Raw genomic sequence first — 16177 nt, 5'->3', positions numbered from 1 at the left:
GATAATGACCACACAAAGCCACGAGTTAAGAAGCCATAAAAGCACCAAAACACAATAAGAACAGATGATTAGTATCATGCTGCGCTGTCAGTACGCTTGCCCATGTTTGTGATTGGTCAAATGTTGCTAACCCCGCCCCTTTCATGTGAACGCGCACTCAGCCGGACAGAGAAACCCTGGCTTGAGTTACCGAGTTGATAACCAGCGTCGTAGGACCGCTTGGCGAGACCGCGTTTGTTTTAAGGGTTAGTTAGCCAGATAACTCAAACATATCCAACTGGAACTGGATTGGTAGTACAGGCCTCAGGTCAAACAAGTATGTTGATGATATAAGAAAAATAAATAATGTTTGGAGAAGCATTACAATAAAATGCAGCATATTAGCCAAGCCTCATGTGGATGATGCGAGACGACGCCTGCAATCTCGCATCACTGAGAAACTTCTTGCACAAATATGCTGAGGCAACTTTCGAAAATAAACGTAAGAATTGAAAGAAACCTGCATAAAACGAATATCTGTTAGCATCAAGAAGAAACAGAAGGAGAAAACTAAATTCAGGTTAGTAGCATTTCTTACCTTGTGTTGCGGTCTAACGTGTTCTATCTCCTGGTCGCCTCTGACCTTTTTAAAAACTGCCAGCCCTGCTCCCTCCCCCGGGTCACAGGCTGCTGACGCCCCATTGGTCCCCCCCTTTGACGCACACAAAGTAGGTGCCAACAGTCATAACCTTCATTCTTTCGCCTGAGAAACGTTGGTTCACTTCAGCGACGAGGCTGAGTGTTGCTGTAATTATAGCCGCTTGATTGGGGACCAATTCACAAAGAAGGAAGTAGCCAATTAATTAAGATGCTTGTGAGGAGAGGGAGTCTCCGGGAGAGGGAGACAAGGGCAGTGTGTGACTTATTTTGTCAGCGTGGTCGTCGTGAAGGCCGTCTCGCTGGGCAGACACTAACACACCTGAAAGAATGTCATTCAATCATTTAAGACCAACATCAGTCAGTCGCATCCTCAAATCAAACAACGATGTTCTGTGATGTCGTTTGTCTCCAATTACTCGACAAAGGATCTGAAGAGTGGCGATTTCTTAAACAATTTCTATTTCATTTAGACTATTTCAGGATAGGTGCTTTTTGCTACAAAGTTCAGTGGTGGAAGAAGGCTCAAATATTTTCCTTAAAGACGCCCTATTGTGCTGTATTGGTTTCCCTGTCCTGTCGTGTGTTCTATACGTTTGTGTGCATGTGAATGGTCTGCTACTGTAAGGCTAACATCCCAACGCTTTCTACCTTTTTTACTTCTTTAACATAGTGACATCACTTTGTAACACGTGTGCTCCTATTGGCTAGCTCTCAAACACATTGTAATTGATAGGCTAAGGGGCAGAACATTTCTAAGTGGTTGACCAATCACAACAGAGCCGGCCAGCTAACCAATCAGAGCAGACTGGGTTCTGGTTTCAGACAGAGGGTGGAAAGAGGTGCTGCAGCTCAGGCAGTATGAGAAAAATAAAGAGCTGTTTGAACATTAAAGCATGGAGACATGTAGAGACACTACATACTGATATACACCTGAACATCAGCAGGAGAGGACTCTTTAAAGTAGAGACACTACATACTGATATACACCTGAACATCAGCAGGAGAGGACTCTTTAAAGTAGAGACACTACATACTGATATACTCCTGAACATCAGCAGGAGAGGACTCTTTAAAGTAGAGACACTACATACTGATATACACCTGAACATCAGCAGGAGAGGACTCTTTAAAGTAGAGACACTACATACTGATATACACCTGAACATCAGCAGGAGAGGACTCTTTAAAGTAGAGACACTACATACTGATATACTCCTGAACATCAGCAGGAGAGGACTCTTTAAAGTAGAGACACTACATACTGATATACACCTGAACATCAGCAGGAGAGGACTCTTTAAAGTAGAGACACTACATACTGATATACACCTGAACATCAGCAGGAGAGGACTCTTTAAAGTAGAGACTCTACATACTGATATACACCTGATCATCAGCAGGAGAGGACTCTTTAAAGTAGAGACACTACATACTGATATACACCTGCACATCAGCAAGAGAGGACTCTTTAAAGTAGAGACACTACATACTGATATACACCTGATCATCAGCAGGAGAGGACTCTTTAAAGTAGAGACACTACACACTGATATACACCTGATCATCAGCAGGAGAGGACTCTTTAAAGTAGAGACACTACATACTGATATACACCTGCACATCAGCAAGAGAGGACTCTTTAAAGTAGAGACACTACATACTGATATACACCTGATCATCAGCAGGAGAGGACTCTTTAAAGTAGAGACACTACACACTGATATACACCTGATCATCAGCAGGAGAGGACTCTTTAAAGTAGAGACACTACATACTGATATACACCTGCACATCAGCAAGAGAGGACTCTTTAAAGTAGAGACACTACATACTGATATACACCTGAACATCAGCAGGAGAGGACTCTTTAAAGTAGAGACACTACATACTGATATACACCTGATCATCAGCAGGAGAGGACTCTTTAAAGTAGAGACACTACATACTGATATACACCTGAACATCAGCAGGAGAGGAGTCTTTAAAGTAGAGACACTACATACTGATATACACCTGATCATCAGCAGGAGAGGACTCTTTAAAATAGAGACACTACATACTGATATACACCTGAACATCAGCAGGAGAGGACTCTTTAAAGTAGAGACACTACATACTGATATACACCTGAACATCAGCAGGAGAGGACTCTTTAAAGTAGAGACACTACATACTGATATACACCTGAACATCAGCAGGAGAGGACTCTTTAAAGTAGAGACACTACATACTGATATACACCTGTCCTGAACATCAGCAGGAGAGGACTCTTTAAAGTAGAGACTCTACATACTGATATACACCTGAACATCAGCAGGAGGACTCTTTAAAGTAGAAACACTACATACTGATATACACCTGAACATCAGCAGGAGAGGACTCTTTAAAGTAGATACACTACATACTGATATACAACTGAACATCAGCAGGAGAGGACTCTTTAAAGTAGAGACACTGATATACACCTGAACATCAGCAGGAGAGGACTCTTTAAAGTAGATACACTACATACTGATATACACCTGAACATCAGCAGGAGAGGACTCTTTAAAGTAGAGACACTGATTTACACCTGAACATCAGCAGGAGAGGACTCTTTAAAGTAGAGACATACATACTGATATACACCTGAACATCAGCAGGAGAGGACTCTTTAAAGTAGATACACTACATACTGATATACACCTGAACATCAGCAGGAGAGGACTCTTTAAAGTAGAGACATACATACTGATATACACCTGAACATCAGCAGGAGAGGACTCTTTAAAGTAGAGACATACTGTACATACTGATATACACCTGAACATCAGCAGGAGAGGACTCTTTAAAGTAGAGACATACATACTGATATACACCTGAACATCAGCAGAATGGTGCCCCTATACGTAAAAGTAGCATAACCATGTTATAAAAGATACTCCTTGAAAGTACAAGTCCCGTATACAAAATGACACTCACCAACGCAAGAATGAAATGTAAAATTGGAGGTCAGGGTTCAACTATTATATAGTTAATCAACTCAATATGTAATGGATTAGCCCAAGCATGTGGCGCACAAAGAGAAGACTTAGGAAATGTGGGAAAAATCTTCTTGATTTATTCACAGAGTACAGATACTTTTTTCATACAGGAAGCAGAGAAGAATCCTAAAACAGACACATCTGATTTAAATACATGTACTAAGTGTTTGTTGTTGGGGAAAAAACACACCTTCAAAACAAGAGTACAAAAATTAAGAAATACTTAGTCCATATTGATGTTTAGAACAGTTTGACAAAAAGAGCTTTCAAGGTCTACATGAAAGTTTACATTTGTTTCATCAGGGTCATCATGTGAACCTTGCAGAAGTGCAGTATTATTCAGATCCTTTACTTAAGTACTAATAGTACACTAAAACCATTCCATACCAGTAAAAAATATGCATTGAGGTAAAAGTATGGAAGTATTTTCGGTGAAATGTACTGCAAAACGAAGTGCAGTTTGTGTACTTTAATACATGAAGTTTCTGTATGTCTGTGTTGGTGGCTTTGTCAACTTTTTACGAGTTTTGAGAAAAACAGCCTTCTTTTTAGTTTTTACTACATTGAGCTTAGAAGAAGAAAAAGAAGTAGAGAATTTAGTATTTAAAGTTGTAATCCTTAAAACATTTATGTTAAATGTTACCATTATTTATAGTCTGCTTTTTTTGCAATTACCAGTGGTGGAATAAGCACGTTTAACTTTTCACAATTACTACTTAATTTATATTTATATTAATTAATATAAGTTTATCAATTGCGCCAATCTTAGATACTGTTATTACTGGGTATATAAGTAGTATCTGCCTCACGCAAGTACATTTATTTAAAAGGAAACTAAAATCTTAATTGTCAAATAAGCTTGCAGAGAAAAGTTCAATATGTTCCTCTGTAATTTAATCGAGAAGTATTAAGTAGTTAGGAAAGGAAGTATTCAAGTAGAGTACAAATGAAGTCAGGTACCGCTGAGTAAATGTACTTAAATGTTAGATTACGTTGCAGGAAATACACTGAAAACATTTCAACGTTGACTTTAATTTAAGGTATTATGTGAACAGACTTTACATAATTGTATTAGGTTGGATGAAAGCATAATACTAAGTTAAAATAAAAAGGTAATAGGTTCAACTACATATTATTGCTTTCAACTATTACAATTGTTTAATCTGATGACCTAATACATTGAATTAAAGTCACCATTTCAATTTCTTTAGTCAGGGTTCATACACTTTTTCACCAAGGATTTTCAATGACTTTTCCATGACTTCTCAAATCAAATAGTAGGCTTATAGCTTCTACGCTGAAGCAACTGTAGTCAGGGATGCAAACTCATCAGGTATGAAAAAGGTGACGGGCATCCGAGCCCCCCCCCCCCCCCCCCCCCCGCACCCAACGGAATATCGGTTTTAATATGAGGAATAACAGATGATGTTAGCAGTCAGAACAACTAAAGCAGCAGGTAATAATAACAGAAACGCCAAAGAGTCAAATCTAATAGAAATATATAAAAGCATTTATTTAATTGTGGAGCAGTCAGTTTATAATTTTGGCAGCACTGTTGAGCATTTTGAAAATGTATTGTCATGCCTCTGTTCAAGGCGTAGTCTTTCTATCTTTATAGCCACTGGTGTAAAGTAACTAAGTTCATAAACTCAACAAGTACTATACGCAAGCCCACCTTAGCCTGCCATCAGGCCCTGGGGCTGATAGGTTTTGTAGGCCCCCTATTTAAATAACAAATCAAAGTCATGTATAGCCTCGGCAGGCTCTGTGATCGCACTTCTCCACTCTGCTCTGCGCGCGCCTGGTCCTCTCCTTCAGATGAGTGAAGTATCGGGTCTCCCTCATGTATTTGTCCGGTTGCCGTTGGCTCCGCTCCACGTAGCAAGTCCTCGTCGTCCTCTCCATCTCCTCCAACAGATAATGTCCCTCCTGTCTGTTCTTCCTCTCCCGCTACTCCATCGCTATCAGAACCAGACGGCCTACTTGGCTCCGAGGCCCCGTGGCCGGCACCGCTGCCGCACGGTACATAACTCATGTCCTTCCTCCTCATCCTGGCCTACAGGTTTAAAATAACCTGTAAGCTTCGGCATGCTTTGTATTAGCTGCTTGTCTCCAAACTCCTTTTCCCTCAACAATTTCCTTTTCCGAGCGCCACTCTCTCTCTTTCTCTTCTCCGACTTTTTCTCCTAAACAACCTTCATCTGTCACTCACTCACTCGCAATTTGAATAAGTCACATGTGAAGCATATTCTCATTCTGATTGGCTGTTAAGTGGTGCCCACTGACTGTTTCGGAGTCATCTCTGGAATCCATCGATCTGATTATTAGCGGAGCAAATGATCAAAATACTACGGAGGGAAGATATTTTCGTTTGGATTACTGGTCTGGGGGAAGCTCGCGAGTGTGTGTGTTTGTGTATTTTTGCATTTGTGTGTATTGTGTTTGTTTCCCGGGGAAAAGACTCACGAGAAACACCGGCTGTTGTTCTGCCTGCTGTGACGTCAAGTTACTCCGTTCTCCGCTTGTAATTATGCCGAAGCTTCAACGTTGTATTTATCATCTGAATTTGCCGAAACAAGTTTAATATTCTGAAAGCCAAGACTTTGTTTAATTGAAACCAGATGAAAACAAACTGTAACGGACCCTGCCGTGTTATCTATGATTACTATACGCTTACATTCATAATGTCAGCCGGAGGGAGGGGGACAGCAGAACAGCAGAGTGGCGAGGGAGAGCTGTCTTCTTCCCTTTACAAGCTTCAAAAATGTATTTATCGTGTGATTTTGGAAATAAAAGTTTCATATTCTGAAAGCCAAGACTTTTTTTTTATTGGTTCATGATAGGCCCCCAATCTCCGTAGGCCCCTGGTCAGCCTGTACGTTGGTACAATTTTGAGATACTTGTAGTTTATTTAAGTATTTCAAAGTTTTGCTACTTTGTTCTTCTTCTCCTCTACAGTTCAGAGGTACATGGTGTATTTTTCCTCCACTACATGTATTTAATACCTTTAGTTACTTTACAGATGTGGATGAATGATGTGAAATATAATCAAGTGTTAAATCAGACTTTAGTTCCACCTGGAGTAAATCCACAAGCTACCCTGCAGTCTACAAAGTCATTCAAACTAGCTGCACCTTATGCATATTATTCTGAAATGGACCAATCTGCACAATGACTACTTGTACTGTTGCTACTTTCACTATATTTTGATGAGAATATTTTCTACTTTTACTTGAGGAACATTTTGAATGCAGGAATTCTACTGTGATAGTGTTCCTCTGGTACTTCTACTTTTACTCAAGTACAATACCTGAGTACTTATACTCTAGCACAATATCTATACTTATACCACCTGTTTATAGCCTATGAAAAAAACTATTAGAAAACGAAGGCTAAAGCTAACGTTAGCAGATAGTGACAATGTATGCTAGCTAGCTAGCTCAACGATTCCTTAAATAATATTGCGACAGAAAAACGTTTCAGTTCACATCACGCTCTGCCGCTCTGCCCTGAACACCTGAACGGCCCGTTCTAACAGCTGTTCACCAGCGGCTCAGTCTGTGCCACAGTGACTCCGCACAGTTAACTAACGCACCGTAGCTAATGTAGCTGACATCCCGGAGCAGCAGAGTTCAGCCGACAGGCAGGAAGACTCGAGCACACAGCTCGCGCTTCATATATTTAAAAATAACACCATGCGCGTCATGATGGCACATAACAGCTCGCGACTGCAGATTATTTCGGTGATTAGATCAAATGTAAATTATATTTGACGCAACTTTAGTTACATTTCCATGACTTCTCCAAAACTTTGGGAAAAATATTGTTTTCCATAACTTTTCCAGGGCCTGGAATTTGCGTTTTGAATTTCCATGACTTTTCCAGGTTTTCAATGACCGTACGATCCCTGTTTAGAGTAGCTTTTCAATTCTGTTATGTAATTATCTCCCACACTAGTTGTATTGTTAGCGATGGAGACTACAATGCCTTGTTGTCCCACATGTGTGTCATTTACTGGGAACAATATCTGCCCCAATGTTTCCTCTCCTACGGACTTAGTTACTGCTGATATAAACCCAACATGTTCTGCTGATGACCTGTTGCTTCACATCAGAAGAAGGAAAAGATGAAATCTTGAGGAGTTCCTTGACGTTACTCACAGTGTGGAGGTCTTGTAAAGTCTAGCAGAAATATGGTCTAAAAGAACTATCTGAGTCCACCTCTGCCTCTGCTCTTTCTGCCTCTCCAAAGTCCTCGTAAGCCTCCAGTGACGAGACACACCCTGGTGCACTCTGGGAATCGTAGTCCAGGAAGAAGGCGGGGTTTTGCAGCTGGCTGGCGGCAGGGCTGAGCGGCGGCTCGTTGAGCGGGGCGGTGAGCAGAGACAGCTGCAGCTGGTCGATGGTGCTGGTGGAGGAGAAGGGCTGTGATTGGTCAGGAGGGGAGCAGGCCCCGGGCGAGGAGCCGCTCGACATGCTGAGGCCCCTCGGGGGGGCCGAGGGCGAGCTCACCTGAGAGTCGTCTGCAGTGAGGGAGCGCCTCAGTTTGGCTCGAGCATTCTGAAACCACACCTAAGAGACAGTGTTTGTGTTTACAGGTAAACAACGTGTGAAAGAAGAACACATCTTTGTTAAGTAAGCTTAAATGAAGTATAACAAATCAGCGTTTATACTGTTTATCTTAACTAACATGTCGTCATTTTACGCAAAAACACATTTTGATTATAAAAACATGCATCTATGTTACTGTTTGCAAATAACATTTAATTTTATATATATTCTTTTATTTTATTGCCATTTTTTAGTTGTATTCAATTTTTTGTGTTATTTGATTACATTACTTTTTACCATGTTTATTTTTAGAATTTCTATTTGTCGTTAAACAGTTTATATTCATGATACTTGCCTGTTTACATTTTGTGCACTAGGTATTTGGGTTTTGCATTCTTCTTGTTAATATTGTGTTCTGTTTGCACTTTTTCCAGTTTTCCGTTTCTCTGCTAGAACCAAGAAGTTGCTCTATAAACGTATACAAGTATTTGTATTTAGTAATAGGTTGTCATGACCCAGACTTTCCTGCAATTGATGCACAACAAGGGAAATAATTTTTTAGAATGCTCTTATCTATTCTATTTTTGTTCTCATACTTTTTTAGTTCCAATAAAGGATCTCAGGGGGAAATTGTTAGCGTACTGGAAATGTACAATGAAAACAGTCTTGGAAGCAGCTTCGCATTAAAGTTGAAACTCTGAAATATTTAAAGTACATATTTCCTACCTGCAGGACCCTCTTGGGCAGGCCGGTCTTCTGAGCAAGGAAGTTCCAGTCTTTTCCGTCAGGGTTGTGTTTGTGTGCAAAGTACGACTCCAGCGCTCTGAGCTGCTCGCTGCGGAAACACGTCCTGATTCGCTTGTTCCGCCTGCGGGTCCGCCCACATGCCACCTGATCATCCAATGGTGGCTCAGGACTGCTGACAGACTCCTCCCCTTCACCTGAGACCTGATTTTGAGCTTTTTCACACACACACACAAAACACACACACACACCCATTATGTTGTGCTTCAATTCTGTGCAAATCTATTATCTAAGGGGCGCAAGACATGATCGTTAAAAAAACGATTAATTAACGATGAACTTTTATTTATGCTTTTTTTTTTTTCACAAGTATTTTTATTGGGCCATCAATCTTAAACATACAAACTGTTGACATAAGATCACCCGATTTAATTTTTTTTTACAACAAACATGGCATAGTAACCATCCCCCTACAAAACAAAACCGAAAAGCGTCACAATACGATATAAAAGAGGAGCAAAAATAAGTAAATAAAAAAGACAAGAGGATATCATAAAAGCACAGAAATACAAAGAAACGCTGTGTTGCACAATGTTATTTATGCTTTTTGATTGCCATATTCATTTAGTTATTTGTTTTTAATGCATTTAATTCGTTGTGGAGTGTTGAGAAGGGTGAACAATGGAACAATGTCATTTTTATATCACTCATAAAATATACTCGAAAGCTTTACAAAGTGTGTAAAACATAAATATGTCATAGTCAAATAAATGTGTGCAATAGCTATAACAGTATGTATAACATACAAATCCTTATATGGGTGCTTTTAAAGGCCTATGTAGCAAGTATGCACCTCCTCTTGCGAGGAGATGAACATTCTATCTACGTTCACTCCCTTTTAAGGAGTGAACATTTAACCACAAAGCAACGAAGAAGAACGCACGAGCTTGCACGCAAAGGATGTGACAAACCACGTGACAAAAGGGGATATAAGAAGACTGAAGAACATTGGAACGAGAGTTCTTCTTGAAAAAGACTGACAACCTGGCTTAAGCCAATTAGGTTTGATATAGAAATATATCCGAACAAAACGTATATCTATTATTTTGTGTGGTGTGATATAACTTGTAAAGCGTATAAATAAAACAGCCTGTTCACACTTGTGAAAGGAAACTAAAGATCCGCATAGGCCTCTGATTATTACTGAACAAGTAACACATCAGCGGAAATGTAGCCCGTCCCCACAAAGTTTGAGTCCTGAGTCCAGTTTGATTCCAGTGGCCTGTGTCCTTGCTTGAGGGTCAACCCCTGACTGAACACTGCAGTCTCCCAGAGATAACAGCTGGTAAGTCGCACCTGGTCAACTCTGTTGCAGAATTATAGTGAGTCATAGTGGAGGTCGCCAGGATCGTTTGGTCTGAAATATGGCAGCAGTGCTTCACGGGTATTACATCCCAAAGGTTTCAGAGGTGTGTTCATGAACAGGTCTGTGACAATCTAAAGGGATAACTAACAGGGAAGTTTACACAAGTCATGTCAATTGATGAATGGAGGTAGTATAGAAAGAAGGGAGTTTATATAGAATATATAATATATCCTCACACACACCTAGTGGTGTGTGTGAGGACACACCTGTTATGCCCAGACTGGGTAAAAACCGTATCAATCAACAGTAGTAATTTCAGCTTGTTTGATAATTGGGACGGGTGGCGCAGTGGTCTGTGCATCTGATCATCAGATCAAGGGGGGTGCTGGGGAACTCCAGTTCGAAACCCGCTCCTGCCGCCACTGCTGCGTTGTGTCCTTGGGCAAGACACTTCACCCGGATTTGCTCCTGTGGGTATTGTCCACAGTACATGTATAATACCAATGTGTACTTGTAAAAGCGCCTCGATGACCTCGAGGCGTGAAGATGGACGGTGTGGCGCAGTGCGCTGTGCAATGATCAAGGGGTGAAACCCGCCGCTGCTGTGTCCTTGGGCAAGACCCTTCACCTGAACTTGCTCCTGTGGGTATTGTCCACAATGGTGACCATTGCATGTATGATATATGTGTAATGTGTGTATATGTAAAGCGCTTTGAGTCATTGAAAAAGCGCTATAATAAATGTAAGGTATAATTATTTAATTTATTTTAACTTTATTCGATAAACTTCTGTATTCATTTATTTATAATTTTTGTTTTTATTCAAGTTTTATGGATTTATTTGTAATAGTATATTACAGAAACAAATGCTGAAATATATATATATATTTCAGCATTTGTTTCTGTCTTCATTTGTTGGTGTCCGCCATTCTGCAGTGAATTAGAGATAAGGGTCACACACACACACACACACACACACACACACACACACACACACACACACACACACACACACACACACACACACACACACACACACACACACACACACACACACACACACACACACACACACACACACACACACACACACACACACACACACACACACACACACACACACACACCTCTCACCTTCTTTCAGATTTGGTTTGGGCTGCAGATCGTGTAATGGCGGCACACTCCTGCCGTCGTCATGGTAATGGGACTGACAGTAGAGGTTGTGGCCCTGCATGCAGTACAGGTTCCCGGGTATTAATGTCACATCACACTCCTGAAAAACATGTTCATCATTAATATATCTTAAAGAACTAATGAGAAATAAATATATATAACACTGAATCTTATTCATCTTTAGGGTAAACTGTTGCACATCTTATTGCAGAAAGTTGTTAGGATTACAATCCACAAACACATTTTACATTTTAATAATAACATTCAATTCATCCAAATGTGTCATAGTGTTTCTGTAAATGTCTCTTATTAAAGTACCTGGCAGGAGAAGCAGTGGGGATGGAAGGTCAGATCCCCTGACCTCATGACCAGATCGGAGGCCGGGATTGGCTGGAAGCAGCGAGCGCACTGCCCGCCTCCAAACATCCTGAGGAGGAATCAAAGGTCAAAGGTCAGGAGATACCAACAGACCCCATCACAGTGTCCTTCTGTAGTCTGGCTCTCAGTCAATGAAGCTCCTTCCTCTGAGGGGGATTGTGTGAATACAGCAGCAAGCTCTGCGGCAGAAACAGGAAGGGTTCGTGTTGTTCTCAACCATAGATTCAAATCACATAACAACAATAAGTATAACATATAATAACTCTTTAGTGTTGTTTCTTTTTTTTTAACCACTCTTTTTAATAATTTGTCTTTTATCATAAATGTTCTATTGCAACAACAGCAGCTTACAATTCACAACATAATACGATACAAGTTGCAACACTTTTTTGGATGTATCCTACCCTAAAATAGTAATATCCCTATAGATTACACATGTAGAAGATCACTCTTTTCATTATTAAATGTAATGTTTATGAGCGGCTTGGCTTTTTACCCAGTCCCTGTAAATCTACAAAGCTTTACAATCATGCTGAACACTGGCACCGTTTCTAGACTTGATTGTAAGTTCAAAATCTTCTAAATTGTTAATATCTGTATGACAATATTAAATGTATATCTTATTTTGTGTTGAGTTTATTAGTAAAAGTTTGCACAGAGCTATTAGTACATGTACTATTTTGTACTTAACCAGGAGGTACATTAGTACAGCTGGTTAAGTCGGGACCGGCATAGACTAGAAGGGTTTAAACTACTTGAACGGCCCACTATGGGTTTGGTGCGGGCCCTAAAGAGGCAGACCCTGGTTGCAAACATCAATCTGACGAAGCTTATCGTGAGGACCGGCTCGGGCCTGCCTTAAAGCAGCCCCTTGTTATGCTGATATAGCACAGCTAAAGACCGAGAGGGTCACAGTGTGAAGCCCCCGGAGAAAAAAAGTGTAATTTTTGATAAACACATTTTGACTGATTTGATGGAGGCAGCGGTTTCTGCTCACCTGCAGTAGTCCTGGTGGCAGTAGATGTTCCCGTCCCTGCAGTACAGCGAGGGGTGTGTCTGCAGCTCGCAGTGACACCGGCTGCAGCGCAGGCACACGTCGTGCCACACACTTCCTGCAGCCAACAGGAAGAAGCGGTCACACACCTGCTCGCTGCAGCCGGCACACGTCAGCGGCTCCTGGAGGGACACAGTTGTCTGAGAAGGATGTTTGGTTAGTTACATTGCTGGAGATGAGGCTTCTTACCTACAACTAAGATGGTGGACAATTGGTATTGAAATGATGGCTGCAACGCATTTCTATTCTTATTTTTTAGGTTCATTGTTTCTTCTATAAACTGTCAGACAAGGGTCAATCTTCAACAATATTATATCATATGTAATATATAACATATTATATAACATCTTGTATTTTAAAGGTTAAAAACAGCAGGTTACAGCTCCACCTTTAATTATTTAAAAACAATATTTATCTAAAGAATGTTTTTTGCTTATAGCCTGTCTTTATGATAGTAGATTGTTCTCTGGGCTTCTCTGAGTGTTTTGTTCTGTGTTTATTCTTTACTTTATTAATGTATTTCCTTATATTGTGTTATGTTAATTAATGCACTTGAAAATGAAGTATACTACCCACAATTAACACCAGGTTGAGATACGTGGTTTCCACAGGCAGCGAAAAGCTACACACATAGGATGATCTAACATACTGTAGTAATTCATTTACATAGATTAAACTACCTAACAGAATATTATGTAGTTAAAATTAGCATGGCGCCTAGCGATTCGTTTTACTATCGTTTTAAAATCTCAGTTTTCTTATATCAAACCCCCTGAAATGTTGGCTTCAACTGATTAGTTTCATTATTTTATTTAATTATTTGAATTATTATTTGACTCATCTGCTGATAATTGACCATTTATGGTTGGGCCTAGACAATGACAGAAAACTGTTAACTTTTCTACAGTTTGTCAAAGCCAATTCAATTCAATGTTTTGTTAAAACCACAAACTCACTTTAAAGTAATATGAAACAGAGCAAAGCAAGAAACGTCAACATATTGGGGATTTAGTACAACCGTAACATTTACAGCTGTAAAATGCAGATAGCACATTAATGTAGTAGCTTTACTTATCCATTAAACATATCGTAGTAAAACACTGACAGGCTTGTACTTGTCGTGGGAGTATTTTGACATTGTGTAAATTGTACTTTTACTGCAGTAGAGGACGTGAACATACTCACGTTGTCTGCAGCAGCGCTCTCCTTCGTTCCCGTCTGGCCCCCACTCAGCTCCGCTATATCCGCACGGTCACCAAGGTCACTGCCGTACAGCAGCTCCTCCAGGGCCCGGTCGTCTGCAGACATCATGATTGTCCTGAGGAGGAAGAGGGGAAATAATCGGTCCACTTGGTAATCACAGCCGTCATTAGAGAACTAATAACACACACACTTAATGTCCCTATTAATAAACAACAACAACAACAACAACATCCAGACCCAACTGAAACTAGTGTGACAAGGCTGTTCTCTTTCTGTGAAATGTGTTTACTTATGTTTCGTTTTTCTTTTTAAACATGTGGTGGTGATATACATTATACTAAGAAAGCTTTACAGTTGCATACTATACGAACTGGAGATGTTCACAACCACCAGACTGGCAACCATTTGGAAATGTAAAGACTCACCATTTGGCAACATTGAATTTAAATTAAACACATTCCACACATCTTTACATTATTACACGAGCTCACTCAATCTTCATTTTCAATGTATTACTAGTTTGAAGACTAAATCGTTTAGAGCAGAGGTGCCCAGTACGTCGACCGCGGTCGACCGGCAATGCTGGTAGATCGCGAGTAGAGATGGGCGAGTCCTGATTCATCCGGATCATTAACCCGGATCCTAGAAATGAGCTGGTCGTGACGAGTCTCCCCTCTCCATTAACCCGAGTCCTTTGAGTCCTACACCTGGTGACGTACAAATTAAAACTATAAATTGCGTCACTCGCTACTCTCCTTATAACATGTAAAATCACAGTACAACGTACCCCAGACCATCTGCCTACCCTTTAGCGAGTAGGATAGCTTCCAGAAGTTATCGTCTGGCTCAGGGGAAGGGACGCGGATCACTGAAACTTCCTGCAGACTCGTGGGGACTCAGTTGACTCGTCCTCAGCACGAGTCAACAGCAGACTCAGAGATTCTCAAATCCTGACTCACTGTGCAAAACACAGCAGACTCGTGCGGACTCAGAGCCGTAACCATAGCAGCAGATCCAGAGATCCAGCAGACTCGTCGTCATGCACGAGTCAACAGCAGACTGAGATTCGCAAAATCGCAAAATGATCCTTTTTTTGGTGATCACATTTTTTTATTAAAGCAAAATACACTGTTTAGCGGAGGTTAATATAACGTCAGTTTAATATGCTCGTGAAATGCAACAAGTTTTCGGTTTCACCGGTAGGATTTCTATACTCTTGGTGATGCTGACTCATATGACTCATATGACTTAAATGACTTGTATGATCCGGATCTCTTCAATGACTGACTCAGAAGACCCTGAGTCCGTAAAAGGATCCGGATTTGCCATCTCTAATCGCGAGTCATTCATAAAATAAAAAAATCCAGCTCCGTTAAAATAGACAAAACAGGTTTTGATCCCTCCTCCCTTGGCCTCCCTGCCACTTAATTCAGGAGTTTACTTGATTGACAGAAAAAGCGACCTATCGCTTTCCAGTCTGTTAACCCAGAATGCAAAGCGATACAAAATCAGTCAAGTGCCGGGAAAACTCAAATTAAGTTAAAGAGACAAACAAGAGACACACAACAAAATGAGTGCGGGACCGAGCAAGAAGCTACAGACATACCACTTCCACCCAGAATGGGAGGAAGAATATTTTGTTGTGATGTCACATTCAAAGGTTATTATGTGTAAAGCAAGCGTGGCTCTGCCAAAGAAAGGTAACGTGGAGAGGCATTATCGGAGTGTTCACATAGTTATCCCATGTATAAATAAAACATGTTATTCAGCCCCTTGCCATTTGGGGTTTTATTTTTGGTTGGTTGACCTCGGTGAGCTGGTCATTTCAAAAGTAGCTCACCAGCCAAAAGAGTGTGGGCACTCCTGGTTTAGAGTCTCTATAATGGTTTGACTGCATCAACAGTTGGGGAAACTAGTTTCTGAACATTCCTGGAATAAAAATACTTTTAAATCTTGATTTCTTAAATGATATGTTGTGCAAATAATGTTTATACTGATCTTTAATTTTAAACCTCAATGTACAGATCGGAAAGCTGTTGCTTTTTAAG

General features: G+C 40.6%; 1 protein-coding gene across 1 annotated transcript; it reads right to left on the bottom strand.

Moving 5' to 3' along the window:
- Window positions 1-7843: 7843 nt before the first annotated feature.
- On the bottom strand, window positions 7844-14234 carry LOC117455451 (LIM/homeobox protein Awh-like). The gene is made up of 6 exons (XM_034094971.1): window positions 14112-14234; window positions 12870-13048; window positions 11813-11921; window positions 11456-11594; window positions 8939-9153; window positions 7844-8233 (listed from the first exon to the last, which is right to left on the bottom strand). Exons 1-6 carry the CDS (start codon window positions 14232-14234, stop codon window positions 7844-7846), a joined length of 1155 nt encoding a protein of 384 aa, XP_033950862.1.
- Between the last annotated feature and the right edge of the window lie 1943 nt (window positions 14235-16177).

This window comes from Pseudochaenichthys georgianus, chromosome 11 (assembly GCF_902827115.2).
Source record: "Pseudochaenichthys georgianus chromosome 11, fPseGeo1.2, whole genome shotgun sequence".
In the NCBI taxonomy this organism is placed as follows: domain Eukaryota; kingdom Metazoa; phylum Chordata; class Actinopteri; order Perciformes; family Channichthyidae; genus Pseudochaenichthys; species Pseudochaenichthys georgianus.
This window is presented reverse-complemented; position numbering and strand designations above follow the sequence as displayed.